At 37.7% G+C, this 21,666-nt stretch overlaps 1 protein-coding gene across 1 annotated transcript in view; it reads left to right on the top strand.

Annotated features, from left to right (window-relative positions):
- Nucleotides 1-638: 638 nt before the first annotated feature.
- Nucleotides 639-21,666, top strand: part of arhgef25a (Rho guanine nucleotide exchange factor (GEF) 25a) — a 46,133-nt gene continuing 25,105 nt past the window's right edge. The window contains exon 1 of the mRNA XM_052594439.1: nucleotides 639-1,022. Coding sequence (XP_052450399.1) covers nucleotides 929-1,022 — 94 coding nt within the window. The 5' untranslated portion in view covers nucleotides 639-928. The remainder of the gene's footprint in view (nucleotides 1,023-21,666) is intronic.

Raw genomic sequence — 21,666 nt, 5'->3', positions numbered from 1 at the left:
AGGCACACAAACTCACACTCACGAGCTTGAACCAAAGCCTTCAGGATACATAAACACAGACACATATGATCAAAACCTATAAACATACTATTTGAAACATGATATCTGCATTCACCACACCCAACTCTGTGTGTCTACCCAGGTCTGTAACTTTCAAAACTAATCAAACAGCAGCTATCTTTATCCCAACGCCCTCGTGTTCTGTAAACCCTGTGTACAGTAAACACAGCACACCAGTTCCTCGTCACAGCAGGTCTGTGAACGCCTCTCTGAGTGGAGGTAGTTGTAGAGATACTCTATTAGCCTGGAATTCCTCAAATAATTACCACATGCAATCGATCTCACATTCAGATTTTATTATCCACCTTGTTAATCTTGGATGTGACTCATGAGGGTTCGAATTAGGAGCAGCCATCTGAGATCTTCTAAAATGATATGCAAAAAAATTCCAAGCGAGATGGTTGAATAGAACGGAGAGCAGAGAGAGAGAATTTTGAGAAGAGTAATGCAAGATGAAGGGGATAATAGGGGGAGTGGGAGCTGTATCCTGGAATAGCCAGCAAGTCGAGCTGCTAACTCCGCCCCCTCACCCCCTCTCTTTCTCTCACTCGCTCTCACTCTCTCTCTCTCTCTCTCTGGCAGTCGTACAGTCTGTCATTTGAGCAGACAGTGAGAGCAGGAGGGAGGCAAAACTGGGAGCCTGAGCTGTGCTTTTGCCTGCTGTTGACTAGTCTTGTGCAGTGACAACTCGAGACTGGACATCTGGACGGTGTATGATTCTCTAACAGCACCTCTTAGGATTTGTTTTGAGGTTCTCCCCCACACCTCTTTGGAATTACCGCTACAGGGATATCCCTGGCATGAACGTGCGAGTGTGATGTGCCATGCCCATGCCTGCTAATCTTGTGGTCAGTGACTGGGGTAGACCATGAAAGGGGGCCACCACCATCGGGGCTGCGCCTGCCACCACTTGTTTCGAAAAGTCCTGGCAAAGTGCGGCTGCTGCTATGCCCGGGTCAGAGGTCAGTGACTTTTAACACTGTCACGGTGGACTTGTTTACAGAGATGAAGGATAAGAAAACTACTTCTATGTTTTGAGTTTGCAGTTTGTTTGAATGCTACTCTTGGTGTCTTTCTCCTAGACTGGTGTTATGATTTTCTTATTTAGTCTATGATGTTCTTCAGTGCTTCTCGCATTCCATATTTGCTCAGCCACCTAGCCTCTGAAGTGATTATTGAGTGTCAGTGTATTGCATTGCATGCGTGTCGTGGGGATTCGCTTCTTTTTCTTCTGCTCACGCTCAGCTGGAGCAACAGATGTCTGTCACTTCTCCTGGTTACGGCTTCCCCTCACACTTTTCATCTCACTCCCCCTCTCATGCGATTATGAAGCGGTGAGAAACAGCATGTATGCATTAGATGGAGCATGTTTACATGTAAGACAGGGTGCCATGTGTGTGTGTGTGGGGGAGGGGGGGGGGTGCAGCACGTGGGTGGATGAAACCCTGGGGGCTGCACAAAAACATTCCTTCCTCTGTTCAACAGTGAGACTTTGACTAAGGACACCCTGTGTCTCTCTAACTTCCTTTTTATTTTGTCTCTCAGCATTTTCAGCCAGTCAGGCTGTGTAAAAAAGTGATAGTTCACCCAAAAATTCTAATTTTGTCATCATTTACTCACCCTCAGTCCAATGTTAATCCGAACCTTTCTCTTTTTTGGTCTATACCATGAAAGTCAGTGGGGCAGTGTTGTTTTGGATCCCTGTGACTTTCATTGTAGGGACCAGTACAGTTATTCAAAATATCTTCTGTTCTGTTACACAGAAGAAATAAAGTCATACAGGTTTGGATCGACATACTGTAAAGGTAAGTAAATACTGACACAATTTTGATATCTGTGTGAACTCCTTCTTTAAAGTTGCAGTAGCGATTTCAGCTTTAAGTAAAATATGACGTGTTAAATGGTAGCTGGAGAATATTTTCGAGTGTATTTACACAATTGGTTCTTTTTATGTCCCATGTTTTTTCGATCTAAAATTGTGTAATTTATGTAAAACGCAATGCTTTAAAGTTTCTTTGTGTGCTCTTTTATCAACGTTTTGACTCTGCGGGGCTCTGGCATAGTTCAGATGCCTCTTGTTTAATCTCCAGTGCTTATGTAATGGATATTCTTCCTCTCAGCCAGAGTATGTGCTTTCTACCTTCACTTAGGATCATCTAAGTTAACCTCAGACGTCATTCTGAAGTCGTGCCAAACCGTGCAAGCCATGTAAGGGCTGTGAAGTTTCTGAAATGAGCTTTTAGTTAGGGATGTTGCTATTTGAATAATCCAGCTTCCCTAAAGAAATGTCAAAGAAAGAACGAATTATGCATTTGAATGGACTTTATTTCTGTATTAAAACAGTTATGCGGCCATCATGTTTAGATCAAATGACAAAAATGACAACAGTTAATTTTATCATTGAAACTCAGCTTTTATTGCTCGCAGAATAAATTAATTATGTCTATCTTTGAATAGTGCATCTATACAGTGTAGAAAACTACTTTGCATAATACTACCCCCAATATAACTCCAAGATGACTCCAGTGTCAGTCAAACAAAAATTGCTAAGTGCACCTTTAAAAATCCATGGAGAGAGCATAAAACACCTTGTAAGTAAAGAATAGCAATGTACTTACTTTCACCAGCAAAGATGACCATCTCAAAGTGACAGTACCCTGTGGTTATGTGTAGCTGATTTCAAATGCTACTAAAGTCAGCAAATATAATTTTAATGTTGGGCATTAGCATCGGGCTCTCCTCCTTAAATATAAATCACATAAAGAGAAAGCTGTTGGCAGATGGTGCTTAAACCAATATGTGACTTCCTCCCACCCTCTCCTTCTTTTTTTTACTGTACTAGCCTGAATCTCCTGCCTTGGAGATTATATGCCTCTTTCTGACACTTAAGCTCTATTTTCTATGATAGAAGGGGGTATAAATGACTGGTTTATGTAAGAGCGTTTAATCATGCTTGGATGAGGGCTAAATGTTTATTCAGCCCTGGGAATAATGTACACAACCTGAATGCATCCGGAGAAGGAGGTCTGTCGACGTGCTGCTTTCTGCATGGTTAAAGGGGCAGACATGATCGCATGTGCGCGGACGAGCTATCAGTCTGGTTAAGTGTCACGCACATCCCTTTCGAGACCATACAGATGAAATGTATGTATGTTCCATACTAAGATTGCAATGCAAACACTTGAATACACCATCTTTGTTTTGATGTTTGTAGGAAAAACAATCTAGATTGTGCAGAGATAATTATCCTCACATATCTGTTGTTTTTCAGTGTTTTTTCCTTTCTGTGAGGGTGTAATGGATGGAAAAGTCCAGAACTTACAGGAAGCAACTTCCTCAACCTGTAGTAATTGTACTTTTTCACCCCTCTGAAAAAAAGCACTATGGTACCACATGGTAGCACCACAGAACTTTGATATACGCAACATACCTGAATGATTACCGTATGGTAATACTGTGGTACTTTTGGTGCTTTTTTTGTTGTAGTTTCACTAATTTCTATTTATCTTAGAAACGTGTTAAAGGGTTAGTTCACCCAAAAATAAAAATTTGCCCATGTTTTACTCACCCTCAAATCATCCTAGGTGTATATTACTTTTTTCTTTCAGACGAATCCACTCGAAATTATATTAAAAATCATACTGGCTCTTCCAATCATTACAATGGAGTAGGTGGGTGTTTTTGTTCAACAGTCCAAAAGTAGCCAAATATAGCATGCATCCATAGTAAAATGTGCCTCACACAGCTCTGAGGGGGAGTAAGGGCCTCCTGTAGCAAATGTATGCGTATGTATGCATATGCATTTCTGTAAGATAAATATCCATATTTAAAAAGTTATAAACACAGGAAAGATGAAATACTTCACAAAGATATGAATACTCTCAACATTCACAATACTTTACACTCCCAACCTACCTATAAATGTGAGTTATTTTTGCAGTGTTTTTTGTGTGTAACAAGCTGTCCACTGAAGGCGAGTTTAAGAACCCAAGTGCAACTTTATTCCAAACTGATCCAAACAAACAAAGGAAGACTTTACTTGGCATGAGCAGACTTGAACAGACTTGACTTGGCATGAACAGACTTGACTCACCGACAGCAGGTTACAACATCAATACTTGACAAAGGACAAAGGCAACATGAGGGCTATTTATATCAAACAACAAGGGTCACATAACGAGAACCAACCAATGAGAATCAGGACACATGACTAACACAACCAATGAGAACATGACACATGAACCAAAGAACCAATAGCAGAATAACATGAGGGCAAGGTAATCACATGACTAGAAAGGGTCAAAAACACCCCGTCTACTCCCATTTAAATGATTTTTAATTAACTCACGATTGGATCTTTCTGAAAGAAGAAAGTAATTTACATCTAGGATGCTTTGAGGGTGAGTAAAACATGAGCTAACTTTTATTTTTGGGTGAACTAACCCTTTAAATTATGGAGCATCTTCTAAATATGAGAACAGTATATTTGTATGTATTTTACAAGTGTCATGCCACTATTTAAAAGTGTAGTGTTAGTAATATTTTTTAGGAAAGTTTCTTATGCTTACTAATGCTCCATTTATTTGATGAAAAATAAGGTAAAATAGTAATTTTGTGAAATATAACAGTTTACTCTAACAGGTTTTTTTTTTCAATCTTAATATTCTGTTTTAATTCAGAAATAATTTTAATATGCTGTTTGGTAAGAAACTTTATTTTAAGAAAATTAGTTTTTCTTTATTTGAGATGAAAATCTTTTGTAACATTACAAAGGTCATTGCTGTCACTTTTGATCAATTTAAAGCATGCTTTATGTTTTTAACAAATTTCTTTGTAGATTGTTCTGCGTACTTGCCAATGTCAAAAAGCAATAGTTTTATTCATGGCTTTTTTCCTCTGATTAAGCATACCTCTTGTACAAACCATAAGCTTGATTTTTTTTTTTTTTTTACCTATTTTATGTATCAGTATAAAAAAATCCAGCCACTTCCATTAGTTCTCTAGTGGTGTAGCCGTCTTTCCAAAGACCAGGATAATGCAATCATATAGCTTTTTTAGTCAAACCATCATTCTGGTAATTGCAGAGCAGTGAAAGCTGTTTCTTTTCCACACTCCAGCTGTAGATGGCTATTATTTACAAGCCCAGCAGGAATCCACTATATGATGTCTCCTCTCTCCATCCTAATGACCACCAAGTTGCATGACAATCATCTGTTCAGACATTATTAAGGTGACCATGACTATGCGGCTGAGACAGTTCCCCACTGATATCTGAATGAAAACATTTGATTGCAAATAGGGTGTTTGCATGTGTTGTCTATGTATCATTCATAGACCCACTTAGAGAATCAATAAACTTGGAACAGAAATCTTGGACGTAATGGCACCATGCATTGACTTTATGAAATCAAGCATTAGCATCACTCTGAACTTGCAGCTAGAAAGACAATTATGTTATGAGTTAGAAAATAAGAAAGAGAAATAGAAAGGGAGGAAGTAGAGGACGGATGCAAACAGTCTGAAGAGACATAACTCAAGAATTGTGTCTGAGCCGAACTAAGACTTATCTTCTGAAACTTGCTTGGATCTGACAGAAACAGGAAACTGAGTTTTTACCTCAGGAAAAAACACATCTTTGCTTAAAATGAGCTGGACAAAGGGGCTTGTAGATTTTGCAGCTGTGTTAATTGTGAAGAACATTGCCATAGAGGCTGGGAACCATTTCAGTAAAAGATTCAGGAATTGCGCCCACTGATTAGCATAGATGCGTTGTTTATTAGCATGCACTGTCTGGCTAGTTTTAGCATGCAATTTATATAAATACTAAGTCTTGCATGGATATTTCCTGGTTAAACTGGTTTAGGAGACTTTTATTTTCCCTCAAATAGTAAAGTAGTATAGCTGTTTAGTAAATTTAAGAGAGCCCTTACCTGCTAATATTTAAAAAAACTTCTGCTCTCTTTAAATGTGAAGTACGCAGTTTCTGTGCATGTGTCACTTAAGAGAATTAGAGAAATAAAGCATAATAAACAATAAAAAAGCTTTAAAATTCCCTGTACATGACACTATGATTAATTTTATTCTTACAAAATCTTACTATTTATCTGAGACTTGGCAGTAAAGAACTAACATGAAGAAACCCTACAAGTTTGGTGTCTCGAATGAAACCCAAACATTCCATTAAATTCCTTCTTGTAAAAGCACCCATATAAATATTTCCCTTGTTTTACCCCATTATCTGTCTCTGCATATTTTGGAAAGCCTTCAAAAACTCCCTCTACAATTTGAACAGGAAAGAGATTGATGGATCTTTAACAAATGGCATAGTAGTTAGTGAAAAATAAACTAGGTTAAGAGTAAAAAAAAATCTTACAAACTTCACTTTTAATGTGTTGTTACATTGTCAATGTATAGATGATTACTTTATCTCCCTTTCGTCTCTGGAAGTCTGTCGTAACAAAGATATTTGAAGCTTTAGTCTCATCTTCTCTCTCAGCATGATCCTGCAAATTTAACTTGTATCATGAAAACAAAATGGCTACACAAAAACAGCTTTACATTTCTGAAATACATGCTCTTCAGAGTCATGTAAAGCTTCTTAACCCATCTGCTTTTCGGCGGCTGGTGAAGAACGATGCTTTAATGAAGCCTGGGTATGAGCATGTGTTTCTCGTCACAGTAGTGATTAAGATGGAGACAGCACCACTCTGCAGTAAGTCACAACATCTGCTGCTATATTGCATATCTACCACTGCAAAGCTCTCTACACCTCCAGTGGTGTGTCACAAACCCACAGGTTATCTTGCTTTTATATATACTTTTCCAGAGTACAGGCAGGCATAACACATGTGAGGATATCAGACAGACTCCAGTGGCAGGAAAGAAGTGAGTAAATCGAATAAGGACCTCAGCGCCTTTGCTCTGCCAAGAGAACGGTCTCCTTTCCAAGTCTCTGTTTTCTTTGGCCGTGTCGTATATTGAAACCAATGGCTCCAAGCTTTCTGTCTCCCCATGCCTTCATTTTCACTTGCAGGTTTTCTTTCCCATTTTCACTCCAATTCAATTTCATAGTTGACTGTGGTGATGCTTGAGAGATGCGATAGAGGGCAATTAGGGGTGGAGAAACGGTCAAAACAACAATTGTTTGTCCCTCTCTCTCTGTGTGTCTCTGAATCCAAGTGCAAATTACAACACAGAAACTTGTTGCTCTATGTTGGCTTTAGCTGAAATTGCACTCTACACCCTAATTCACTATTCCCAACATTACCAATGTAGTCCACATAAAAAGTAGTTCACATCCAGAATAAACATTTCAGATGTTGATGTCTTAATTTTTTTTTTTTTTGAGGAAAACATTCCAAGAATTTTCTCCATATGATGGACTTCAGTGGTGGCCAATGGTTTGAAGGTCCAAACTGCAGTTCCATTGGAGTTTCAAAGGGTTCTACACGATTCTAGCCTAGGAATAAGGGTCTTATCTAGTGAAACAATTGGTCATGTTCTTAAAAAAACTGTATATATTCTTAGCCACACATGCTCTCCTTGCACTAGCTCTGCGATGTGCATGTGCGTCTTCATGCATTTCGTAATCACCTTGGTTAATTCTCTGTCTGTGTCCTTTGTTTAAAAAGGTTTAGGGTAGGGCAAAAAAATCTCATTTTCTCCTCCATCTTAAAAATCTTCCGACATTGTGGTATTAACTTGTTTTTGTCAAGGACATTTGACTTTCTTTGCATGTTTGCTTTGTAAACACTGGATCGGTACTTCTGTCTACGTCATGCATATGTACAGTAATTACATAATGCGTGAGGTCGAGCATATGCAAGACAAGACTTTCTGGGTAAAAGTATATGAATTTATTTTCTTTTTAGAAAATGTCCAATCATTTCACTAGATAAGATCCTTATTCCTAGGCTGGGATTGTGTAAAGCTCTTTAAAGCTGCATTGAAATGGCAATTTGGACCTTCAGTTGGTTGGCCACCACTGAAGTCCATTATATGGAGGAAGATCCTGGAATGTTTTCCTCTAAAATCTTTTAAAATTTCTCTTCAACTGAAAGAAAAACATAAATGTCTTAGGTGACATGGGGGTTAGTAAATTATCAGGAAATTTTCATTCTGGAAGTGAACTACTCCTTTAAAGAAAATAATCATTGCTATTGATTTTATGGATGGATGGATAGAAATATCTATCCGTAAATCCTATTTATACATCGATCTGTCCATATACTTCTATAAAACACTGGGTCAGCGTGCATCAACATGAATGAAAACAAGAAACACATCAGTCTTTTAGTGTGTAACTTCATACAAACCAGCCCTTTTGAGACATCAACTTCAAACATAAGGTCCATTACAACTTTAGCCTAAATTTTCTTTCTAGGTTTTAATCTGGTTTGTCAGAGAAATCTGAGGTGAGCTTCCCTGCTTCGCTTTGTCTTATTCCCAGGTTTCTGCTGGATTTGTCACACACACATCCAGGGCACCATGAGCCCACCTGAGGCCAGTGGCTCTTCAAGGGGCTGGCTGATTGGACTGGTTATTAGCTGCTATTTAGTGACAATAATTTTCATGCAAGGCCACTTACTATGGCGCGTATGCTTGAAACAAACTGGGTTTAAGTGCCAACCTCAAGGGTGCAGTTGTACTAAAGCCAACTGAGACGAGCACTAAACATGCAACCTATATGGCAGCAGACCTTCTTTTATAGTCAACATAAAATCAAAACGGACTATTTCATGTCTCTGTGAGTATAGAACAGATCTATAAACAGAGACATTGATAGATATTATTTATAGTGGATGGGTATGATTTGTGTTCACATCCCACAAGCTGAAGTCTTTTTAAATTCGCAGACATCTTTTTTTTGTCATCCACTTATAAGGTCTCATTCCTCCATGCATTATGGAGAAATGCTGCAAAAATAGCAAAAACTGAAAGCAAGCTGAGGTACTTAAGACTGCTCTTTGCTCAGTAGTAGGAGATATTTTTAACACAACACCCCATCCCCCTTCTTTCTCACTCTTTCTTTCCTTGCTCTCTCTCTCTTTTTATCACTGTAAATCTCCCTGATATATTTTCCTTCCATCCCTCACTCTTTCCATCTCTTATTCGGTCAGCCCCTCCAGCAAAATGAAGAAATAGCCCCAGCTGAATATTGGGCAGAAAGTTGTATGATGTGCCTGTGAGGAATGTGAACATCAAGTGAAGCGTTAAGATCATTCCAGGGGCAAATCTCACTCTCTGATTCTCTCTTCCCCTGAACCAGACCAAATTAAACTTCTGTCCACAGCTGGATGCAATAACCTACTCAACTATATTCACCTTTGCTTTTCCTCAGTGTTTCCCTCTCTCTCTCTTTCTGTCTCTGACCCTGAACTCCCCAAGGAGGATATGTGAAGAAACATTTCCATTAATCTCAAAGGCTGCTGCTTAGTTGGCACCACCAGAAATGTGTGATTTAAAATCTGCCATTTTTGCTGATGAGATCTTAGATCTTTAGACACTGTAAATGCCGTTTGGCTAATAAGATGTAATCAGATTGTGTTTGCTGTTTGTCTCAGTGTAAGGGTGAAAAGAATGAGGTAACAAGTTATTAGACGAAGATGGAGGATATCGTTCTTTTGATTTCCACATCATCTCTGCTCTAAATTGTGCTGTGATTCACAACATTATGAATGCCAGAATGAGCCACTCGCTTCTGGTGTTTATCTTGGTGGTGAGAGGAGTGTTTCCATTTACTGTTGATGTGTATTTTAGTTGCACATTATTGAATTGTGTTTTTCAGCACAAAGGTCTCTCTGTCACTGTTGGCAATCTCTTGAAGCTGCTTTCCCTTGAGGGTTCTTCATGGGCAGCACTGGTGGACATATTTTCTTTGTTGTGAACAAACAAATTGTAGTGGAGTGGAAACAGTTCTTTAACCTCTTGGACCAACAGCAGCTTGATTCCATGTAAAAGGAATACATAAAAAAAAGGACAGATGTTCCTTGCTAAGGCTCAGAGCATGCATGAGAATAATAGCTTGTTTATGATATCCAGTGTGTTATCCGCTTATGCAACAAGCCAGTGACTTATTAAGAAATGCTTGTCTGTATACAGTTACTTCTGACCTTAGGCGGAAATGAAATATGTGTAGCAGACAGTGTTTTCTAAGCGGACATTATGTGCTTTGTTCTTACAGTAGATCGGAAAAGTGTGCTGCTTCAGCGTCAAGCTTTGGTAGTTAAGTCACTCCTGTAGTTTTCAAACTGCTGATCTCAGTGCCGTATGGGGCCCAAATGCTGGTTTAATTAGAAAAAGGAGGAAAGTGAGAAAGAGCTCTTATGGTGAGACGTACCATGTTCCAGAGATAGCTGATAACCTTTACATGTCATAGTATTTATTAGTATACCTATATGCTTAAATAAATTCATAGTAATATCTTGATGCATGTTCAGTAACATATTATTAGCATGTTGCCATTTACAAACATGTTAAAACCATGGTATTTTGTGACAGAAAGAAACAATGAAGAAAGACCTTATGAAAAGTACTGTAGAGGGTCCAATATGTTAAGGTAAAACCATGGTACATTGAAATATACCATACTAGTAATTTATGACTATGAAATTCACATAACATGGTATTTATATTGAAAGTATACCATTCGAATACAAGAAATAAATAAAAAAATTATGCAGATAGATACATAGAAATATCCATCTGTTGTAATCAATATCTATTCATCTGTCATAATTAATATCTCTACATAAATCCTATATATATATATATATATATATATATATATATATATATATATATATATATATATATATATATATATATATATCCGCATATCATTTTATGATTGAGCGTATTAACTTTTGATGGTACCATGGTACTTAGGACTTTTTTGACATGGAATTAGCAAAAATGTGTTTATATTTCTTGGGGAAGAAAGAAAGAACCCTTACGAAAAGTACCGGAGAGGTAGCATGTTCCTGTGATCTGATAGCAGATGGTGGAACACAGATATATATTAATAATTGATGACTTTGATTGTAAAGTAAATAAAGGATGAAAAACAAGAATGTAAGATTTCCTCCTGTAACCAAATGCTGATGCTCCTGACACCAGTCCTTCACTCATTTGATGATGCTCCATTGACATTTTCAGAGTCAGTCAATCTCTTCTGCTGAACATGACAGTGATTGGCCCGAGCAAGACTTTGCTGTGATAACAAGCTGGCTGTGTAAAGTGTACTTTCAGACGTGTGTGTGTGCTGTATGCATATGTCAGTTGATGCCCGTAACTTGTCTCTCTGACAGCTTTTCTTTTGTGTGGTTGTCCCTAACTCTCTTCCCTTGGGGTTTAGTTGCCATGGCAATGTGACTTAGAAGAAACAGAGAGACATGGTAAGGAATAAAAATTTGTGCTGGAGGCTTAACAACCATTATTGCTCTGCACATACTGTATACAGTGTGCAATCAGTTAACTATGATGCACCGGTGTCGCTGGAAGCATCATCGTTTGTAAGTATTACACAAAGCTCAAAGCAAAGATCCTCCCACACAGATGGTGACACCCAGTAAACTACTATACCTCAACATAGCTGAGAAAAAAAAGCTAAATACAACCTTCATTAGACAAGAAATACTGGGTATCACTTGTTATTAAATTCCCACAAGATGCTATTCAGATGGTTAAACACACTTGAGCTTTTCCTATGATCAGTAGAAAGGACTTTCATATCGCTAAAACATCATAGCAGACACTCGCTGAGCTCATCTTGCTTTTGATCTACACAGAAAGCAAGACTTTTTATTCTACCCTTCTCTGATCAACAGGTTCTCTCAGCATGGATGCACATCCTGCCGTGTAGAATCTAGTCTCGCTTAGACAGACCCTTGACTAAACAACAGCTCATTCTGTCAAGCGTCAAGTTGGCCATCCTCAGACCCAGAAATTGCTTTTCCAATTTTGTGCGCTGTGTGTATTGACTGAACTGTGGGAGGTCTGTGAGTATGGTGTGTGAGACTTTTAGACTGTAAAAAATCTGTGTTTTCTGTGCACTCTGCAATGTGTGATGCTCTGTTGTGGTCGTGTGTGGGTACAGTAACACGGAGGTGGATGAGCAGGCATCTACAGGGAGATTTTTTTTGTTCTTCTAATGATCATAATTGTGGTGATCCGTGCACAAACAGGCAGTGGCACGTGGACTCCCTCGTAATTCAGAGCTTCTCTTTTGGAATGATCTTCATGAGCCATCCAATCAGTGGCGTCTGGGCCTAAAAATCCTGCCACATGAACCAAATGCTGCTGTAGGCAGATAAAAGCTTACGCACAGGGAGGTCCACCCACACACACACATTGTCACATGCCTAATTGCTGTGTGTGTTGTGATGGAAGATGAGGTACAGAAACAAAGTAGTGTGAAAGAATAACTCCAGACAGATGGTAATGTACAGAAGCGATGTGCATGCTCATCCTAAAGGGATGCTGGCTTTTCTGTTATTCTTTTCCTTAATTATCCCATATAGGGAACAGGTGCTGTTGGTTTTCCTCACCTTTCTGCCCATGTGTTTGGGATGTTATTGTTGCCCAGGGCTGCAATGAAAAACATGCAGATTGCTCACTATTGCAGTACATGGATCTGCATAATGGACTCGCATAAACACAACAGAACTCTTTTCAAAAATATTTATTTTTATATATAGAGATAGATAGATTCTATTTACTGTATATACAAATTCAATTTAATTAGTTCAAAATGTGCACATCCATAATCAGTCACGCTAGGTTGACTGAGTGTAAAAATTAGTCTGATTAAGTGGTTAAGTTGGTTGCAAGTAGAAGGTTTTGCTTGTGTTTGTGATACAAGACATTCTCCAAATGGTTTTCCTGACATACATTATTTGTTTTTAATTGAGGCTTGGTTTATCTGTTTGTTATGTTCTGTCCCTGTTATTGAGCTTTGACCTAAGCAATTTGTCAGGTTTTTTGGTCATATGATGTCATTGTTTTCGAGAATGTTCCCCTTGACACACTCAGCTGCAATGCAAAAACTTGGACTGCTTGGCCTCTGTTTAGAGACTATTTGGCCTCCTGTCTTTTACGTCATCAAATTGATGTGTTAAATTGCTAAAGCTCAGGACCCGATTGCAACCAACTCCTGAAGCTAAGAAAACCCTTAATTATATATCTTTTTTTCCAAGTTGAATGTTTTTGGCAAGCATGTCAGATATTTTCTGCAGTCAGTGCTTTCTACATGTTTGATTCGATTCACTTACAGAGTTTTCATTGGCGTGAGTCAAATATTGTTCTTAGAATTTGATTTAATCAACGTCTGAGGTTACAGTTCCTAATAAAGTTACCGATACACTGGAGAGCAACTCTGCACATGCTCAAGCATATTCACACATCCCTCTCTTGTATTATTGATACTCGTGTTCAGGATTCGGTGGTGCTTTCTTAAGCTGACAGTGAAAAGATAAATCTGAGTCATCAGGAACTACTGTACTATCGTTCACTCCCTGTTAGTGACCCCCTCCACCCGGCCACTCGAACAGCAGTCATGGCCCGTCTGAATGAGTGCGTCAGCAGTGAGGGGTGATGCCGGGGTTGACTCAGGTCTCCAGTCTGGGGTGTAATTTACATCTCTTTACCCCTCTTTTGTAGTGTCAGCAGGGCCTGAGCCAGGAAAGCAGATAGCCACGGTCTTGGCCATGTGCAGCAGTTGTACATCTGTGGTAGAACATGGCTAGAGGATGAGGGAAAGAGGCTGGGGTTGCGGTATAGGAAGGCTTTTGGGAGCAGACGGGCAGGAATACTGTGGTTTTTTCCACAGGCCAGTATTTTATCACCACTGTTGAGCTTGTGCCACGCTGTTCAATTCCAACAGAGTGGTAAGCCTCTTACCCAGACGCTTTGGAGCGTGAGACTGATATCGCTAGTGCATTATACATTTTTTATGCGCAGTTTTGCTTTTCTTCGTCATCAAAATGCATCAAATCCAGTCATTTCATCATATTATGGAATGGCAGTGAGAGCAGGTCATGTGACCCCAGCATGTGTGCATGCTTAAAATAGTTATCAGTATGACGGTTCAAGTTTTCTCAATCAGCCTCTGAGAGAGCGTCTGATATGGCAAAATTGGAGGGTGTCTCTGATGCTGTGGTGGAGGAAGTGGAAGTCTACTGTCATGACTCAATTGAAAGGACTGAAGTGCTCTTATCAGGGTTCAGACTGCCTGTTTTTGGCGTTCATTCATGAGGCAGTAATTATTGTGTCAGCCTGTCTGTGTGTGCATGCTTGAGTTTGCGTATACGTGTGCACTTATACTTCAATAATATCCGGACACTGTTTTTGACCTTGTGTTCAGACCTTGCATTTGCAGCCACTTAACAAGTGGCAAATCCCTATCCGGACTCAGGAACAGAAGATCAATAAATCCAGGGAGGTGACTTCTGGAAAACACAGGGCTTGTTTATGTAAATGTGGTTCTTCATTTACTGTATGGTCTGTGGTTTCACAGTATTCATATTGGTCACTCACAGAGGGTTGCTTCTTTTTTGCTTTATGCCATGACCACAAATCGGTTGTTTATACATGTGGGAGACTAATGGACGATTAAGATGCTACAACAGCCCTTTATAGCCACATTACATAAAATAAAATAAAAATTATAGGATGTTGAAAATGAAGTCGTGAAATCAGGAAATATAAATTATATTAATATCGTGTGAATAACATAACGAGAAAAGTGATTTCCACAATAGGAATAGTACTACTTTAATCTCATAATTGTTACTTTAAGAAATATTATTTAATTCTCTGAACATTGGGACTTTTTTTAATAAAATTCTATAATGCTGTATGATATATAATAAGGAAACAATATGGTGGATTTCATAAAAGTATGACTCAGATCTGGTAGAATGGAGAAAGATGGACAGCGGAAAACCTGGAAAGATTTTCCTTGTACATCTCCCACTATATTTTCTTAGCTCTGGTGTTGCAATAGTTAACTGCATTTTGCTTTTCTTTCAGTTTCGCTTTTGACAGTATTAGACCTGCTCTCTGTTGTAATTAAACACAAATCAACTGAAGGGGTTCATGTTTGCAGAAACATTTCTAGGAGATACCCCTTCTTTTTCTGAGTCAAATGCATTTTGAAAGCAACTTTCATACCGAGACTGTGATTTTAATGCTCATCTTTGCTTTTCTTCGTGACTGGGCAGGGTGGGGGTGGTGTGGGGTGCTGGTGGTTGAGGGTCTCTGGGGTTGAGGAGGCAGACAGCGACTTGTAATGCTGCAGGATAGGGCGAGTGGAGGAGAGCAAAAAAGCTTGTGGCAGAGAAAATGCAAAGGAGGAAGATGGGGAGGGTGGAAGAGCAGTAGAGGAAACAGCCAAGTGCCAGTTCTCATTAATTAAACAAACACATGAAGAAAAAGAGCCATTAAAGGGACAGTTCACCCCCAAAAATAAAAACAATTTGATTTTCCTTTCAGATCGCAAAAAGTGTTTTTTCTTACACTGAAAGGGAATTGGAGCTTCAAGCTTCAAAAAGGACCTTAAAAGTATCATTAAAGTGGTCCATACGACTCATGTGCTATATATACTACTACTGTTATTGCTACTGGTTTTTTTGGGGGGGGATTAAAAAAGGAGTGCTGTCATATGACTAATCGTGATTAATCACACCCAAAATAAAAGTTTATGTTTACATAATATATATATATATATATATATATATATATATATATATATATATATATATATATATATATATATATATATATATATATATATATATATATATATATATATATACACACATGCATTTATATATTTAAGAAAAATATGATATGTATATTTATATATATTAATATAATAATATTAACATTCATATAATATAAATTATATGAATGTTAATATATATCCTTAAATGTATGTAAATATTTTATAAATATATACTGTATTTTGGTGTATGTATATATAAATAAATATACATAGTGTACTCATATATTATGTAAACTAAAACTTTTATTTTGGATGTGATTAATCACGATTAATTGTTTGACAGCACTAGATAAATTAAAGTTGTTACTCACTGATAATCGTTGCCATCCATTGAGCTATTAACTGCTGATAAACTGATTCATTAAAAAGATCTAACTGAAATCAAAGACTCATTCATCAATCAAAACAGTGCCACAGGAGCTAGAAAAAAGAAATCTGTTAGACTCTGTTATTTTCATCATGCTCTTTTTGAAGCCTGAAAGCACCGGACTTTAAAAAGAAACTCACACATGCATAGAATAAATGATGACAGGATTTTAATTTTTCGATGAACTATTTTTTTTTTTTGCTAAAGAAAGGGGGAAAAAAGGATTAAACCTCCAAATAAGGCTGTGGCCATAAACATCATACTACATTTAACAAGTCTTGCTGCTTTGCGAGGAAAAACTAATCCAGGAAATGGCTGTTATCACAGCCATCCAGGAAAACAGCACTCTGATCGAGAGTGGGAGATGCTGTGTGTGGCCACATGCGCAGAGCAAATAATGTTAATGGTGCAGTGCAGTACAGTACGGTCCGATCTGGAGCGGCGTGTTACGTGTCCACTCAGGAGATGCCGTCCTTCAGTGTCTCTATACACACAGATCTGTCTGAGGCTCAAACAGCTCCATTTCCTCTGCGTAAGTGAAATGCAATCTAAAGGCCAGGCCTCAGTTGAGAACAAGTGGTATAGAGTGAGAGTGAGACAAAGAGCAGGAACCACATACTTCATGACAACAGAGAAAAATAGACTCAAACCATTCTGCATTTGTGGCTCCACTTGCACGGCACTCTTATCTAGAGTGAGAGGACATGACAATTACACTACACAAGAAGAGTTGATACATTAGAGGGCTAGTTCACTCAAAAATGAAAATTCTGCATAATTTCTTCACCTTCTAGTTATTTTTCAAGGAAAGCTGTGAAATGGAAATAGGATGAATAAATGATGTTAAATTTTTTTTTTTTGAGTGAACTATCCCTTTAAACCTTTATGTAAATGTGTGACAATGTATAGTTTGAATCTATAACTCTGTCCACAAAAATAGTTTAAGGCTCCATTAATTTTTTCAGTAGTTTTAGATTTATTGGATAAGAATTAAAAAATATTTTTACTTATGATTTATGTTTGATGAAATGCTTCAGAGCTTGGCTAACTAAAAAATATACATATTATAAAAATAGCAATGGAGTTATACTATTTTAATTTTTTTTTCATATATATAATTAGGCTACTTCATATATGAAGATTAAGTCAGGAACCCTTGTTTTTAATTTTTAACTACAGTATTTTAATGCTTGTGTGTTACCTTATTTAAAGCCATTTTAAGTAATCTTGAGGCCTTCTTGTAAGGTTGCTGAGGCCCAAGTTGAGAACTACTGTTGTAGGTAAATGTTTGGGAGGAGAGGTCTTCCATCTTGTAGAAAATGTGCTTCTTCAATGTGTGGGTCTAAATGAGAAAGCCTGGGTCAGGTGCAATCTCCAGAAATTGGATTATAGCAATATCAGATGGCTGCAAAGAGGAAGTTGATGGAAAACCAAATTGTTCTTGGCACATTTTTTTAGCTAAAGCATTTTTTTTCCGAAATAATATCCTCACTTCATAACATCATATTTTCCAAAGCCTCGTCCATTAAAGTTCTGCTCTAGCCTCCAAACGTTCAGATAGCATCTAGTTATCCATAAATTAAAGTCAGTGTCCCAGATTAACAGATGAGCACGTATTTTGGATGCAGATACACCAGTATTGGATGCTGATGTCCTATTTGGCTGCTTAACAAGCTTGACCAAGTTAGTTTGAATGGTTTTGAATGTTGGTTCAATAGATTTTTGCCACTTCCTATCCTATAGGAAGACAGAGAAAACATCAGGTGCAGATGCAGTGATTCAACCCTGATCCAAACACAGCAATATGGCCATGCCAAACAAAGCTGACTAAAGCTCTGCGGGTCTCCAGAGGCCTGAGCCTCTCTGAAAATTGCCGCCATTAGAGCCTGCACACTCCCTCCTGCAGAGCGGCCGCCTCAGCACTCTACCAGCCAGTCAATAAGTGGAAATGGAGCCCAAATTCCTGGAAAGGTGGACTCCACAACACACTGGTCTTCACAAGTCCCTCAGCAGGGTTATCACTAACATTTCTAAAAGACTGCAAGAATTTGCATACTTTTATGGCTTGTGAGACTGTCTGTTGTTTCTTGAGCTGCAAATTGTGTAGCATAAGGCAAATTTATTGAACAAAATTTAATTATTTTATCAGTATCTATTCATATGACCCATTTTTATATATTAAATTCCTTGTTCCAGAGGCATTCCCATTTGTTTTAAGTATGAACTTCTGTAATTGTAAGGTTTATGCTTTCAAGAAAAAAATGTAGGATACACTCAGTAAAAGCAATATAATCTTACGCAGTAAGTATATATATCTCACCACTCAGGTGAATTTAATAATTTTTATATTATATTATATTATATTATATTATATTATATTATATTATATTATATTATATTATATTATATTATATTATATTATATTATATTATATTATATCAATAGTGCACCATTGAAAATACATATTGTGCATTTTTCTAAATTATTTTTTTTTCATTTAATTAGGTTTTCCATCGAAACAACAATATTAATTGTTTATATAAATCACATATTTTATATTTTTTCATTACACGTTTTTTCTATGTTCTACTTCCTAATACTATTTTGAAGTTTAAATTAAAATTTTAATCCCAGATTTTCCACATAAATCTGAAATGTTTTTTTTTTGGCTTTGATCTTCATGAAGAAGTACATTATTTGCTTCTTCCTCATATAACAGAGTCTGGCAAGTTTTTTAGCAAGTGTCATAGAATCTGCATTATCCCATAGCACAGAGATTGTGAAGCTCAGAAAAGGGAACAATCCCTTCTGTTGCACCAGACTTCTCATAAATACAGGGCTCAGAAGAAAGTGAGAGAGATTTAGAAGGAAGAGGATTGTGAAGAGAGAGATGGCAGAATCGGAAGAACGGCACAGCATTAGCTGATCACTGGGGACGAGGAGGGCTCAGGCTTAATATTTTGCTTAATTCAGATTTTAATTATCAATTTTGTTGAGCAGTGCAGTGGCTGCATTAACAAAATGCCTATTTGTAATCTCTCCTGGCTCTCAGTCACACCATTACAGAAATGAGTTCACACACACACACACACACACACACACACACACACACACACACACACACACACACACACACTTCAGACTGACAGGAGATCAGTTTTTCATTTCAATATTGTATCCCCTCCTCTCCTTGTCAATGTCAGAGTGATGGAGAGAGACAGGCAGGAAAACATCTACAGCACCTTTGCAATGCCGGATGGGTATTATGTTAATTCCCTGGATCCCCAGTTCACAAAATGCTGTCTTGATGTAGAAAAACTCCAGGTTGCAAACCAGGGTTTGAAGGGTGGCATGATTGATGAGACATAGAACACTAAGATATTATTGGCTGTGCTGTGTTGGTTGCCATGGTGAGGGATGCAGGAAGTAAATCATGTGATAAACCATGAGATACCAATACCACTTCATCACAGTATATGTTTTACAACATTAATTTCTTAAAATCCTTGCATGTATGTACACAGATGATCTGAATCTTAATTAAAGAATTGGGAGCTTTTATTTCATGACATAAAGAGTATCTATCTATCTATCTATCTATCTATCTATCTATCTATCTATCTATCTATCTATCTATCTATCTATCTATCTATCTATCTATCTATCTATCTATCTATCTATCTATCTATCTATCTATCTATCTATCTATCTACCAGTTGAAACAAAAAAATCACATAAATACAAACTTTCTGACAAAGTGAAGCATGCTTAAAGAGCAACACATCATGCCGCAATCAACAGGAATTCAGGAACAGAAGAGAAACAAAATAATTGATATGTATCAATCTGGAAAAGGTTATAAAGTCATTTCTAAGGCTGTGGGACTCCAGCGAACCATGGTCATAGTCTTTATCCTCAAATAGAGAAAACTTGTATCAGTGGTGAACCTTCCCAGGAGTGACGGGCCTGCCAAAATTACTCCAAGAGCACAAGGATAACTCATCCAGGAGGTCCTAAAAGAACATAAAGCAACATCTAAAGAATGGCAGGACTCACTTGCCTTGATCTATCTGACTAGTTCAAATATGAAAAGTAAAGTAAATGAAAGTAAATTTCAGTTCTTTCAGTTCAAATTTGAATTAAAATTCAACATCATGTTGCCTGCCTTATTCTGCTATTGAATTGAATTGAAAAGTAATTCTCAATTCAGTTCTACATGGTGCTAAGCTGTAGTTTGTGGGACTGAGTATATGTTGCAGGCCTGGAGTCAGACACATGTTGCATGAAATCAGACTCTTGCAAACAGCAATCCTTTCCATAACATTCAGATGCCTGCAAAAATGCACACACAGGCGTCTTATTTATTTTCCTACAGAGTTATATAGAGTTGTTTTTGCTGTCTTGTTTGAAATCTGCTTTCAAACGATATAGTGTGTTAGTTTTTCTTTCTCCGTCTCTTCCACTAGTATCCACTGTGCCTTAAGCTTGTGTTTGTTCAAGACCTTTTCCCTTCCCTCCTATTTTAAGCCCCTGCTCTCCTCCATCCATTCATCTCTCCATCTCAGATCCCCTTACACTAACCCCCCAAACTCGCTCTCATGTTGACTTTGTTACTGAGGGGACGATGAGGCAGCCCACCGGCCGCTCTGAGCTGAAACACATGCTCTCCAGAAATCATGGTTTGGCCTGCCAGTGGGGGGCTGTGGGGAATTCTGTGTTTTCTTCCGTCCAACTGAGCCAACCTTAGATAACTGCTCAGTTTCCATGCAGGGTTGTTTTCACTGTGTTCTCTTGGCTAATGTGTTGTGTGGGCACTCATTTTGCTGGAGAGGTTTCCGGTGATGGAGACTGGAGTTTCGGGGGCCTGTAGCTCTTTGCCGTGTGGACAAAACAGCATGTTCTTTTTGTGTAGTTAAAGGCTGTTCGGTAGCCCTGAGGACTGGGATATCCAGTAACCTATTAGGCCTGTTCCTCACCTAAGTGTTTTTCTGCTCATATTTACAGGTTACAGAATTCCAACTGTGTCTTCTTTCTGTTCAGTAAATTGGACTGAATCTAGATTGTTTTAGCAGTTTCAGGTTGTGGAAATAATAGATTTCACAACAAAGTTATAATATCAATAGCAAACTGCATTCAGAATAGTTTTATTTACTCTTTCATGCCTCAGGAGATCTGTCTAATTCAGTTTTATTTTAGCATGGTATTAATAAAATTTGTATTAGTTTTGTTTTTATTTAGAAGTATGTCAATGTAGCTTTAACGAAGTTGTATTTCAGTTTTAGTTTTTGTAATTGTAGTACTTTATTTTATTTTTTTATTTTAATATATATTTATTTAGTTGTCAAAACAACATTTCTAATTTTAATTTAAATATTTTACATTTTCATCTTATATTTTTATTTTATTTAATCTCCATTTCAATGATTAAATATATTTTTTTCCTATTTAAACAGTT

Source organism: Carassius gibelio, chromosome B23, assembly GCF_023724105.1.
Source record: "Carassius gibelio isolate Cgi1373 ecotype wild population from Czech Republic chromosome B23, carGib1.2-hapl.c, whole genome shotgun sequence".
NCBI classification, from domain to species: Eukaryota; Metazoa; Chordata; class Actinopteri; order Cypriniformes; family Cyprinidae; genus Carassius; species Carassius gibelio.
The sequence above is the reverse complement of the archived record's forward strand: the minus strand, read 5'-3'. Positions and strand labels throughout refer to the sequence as shown.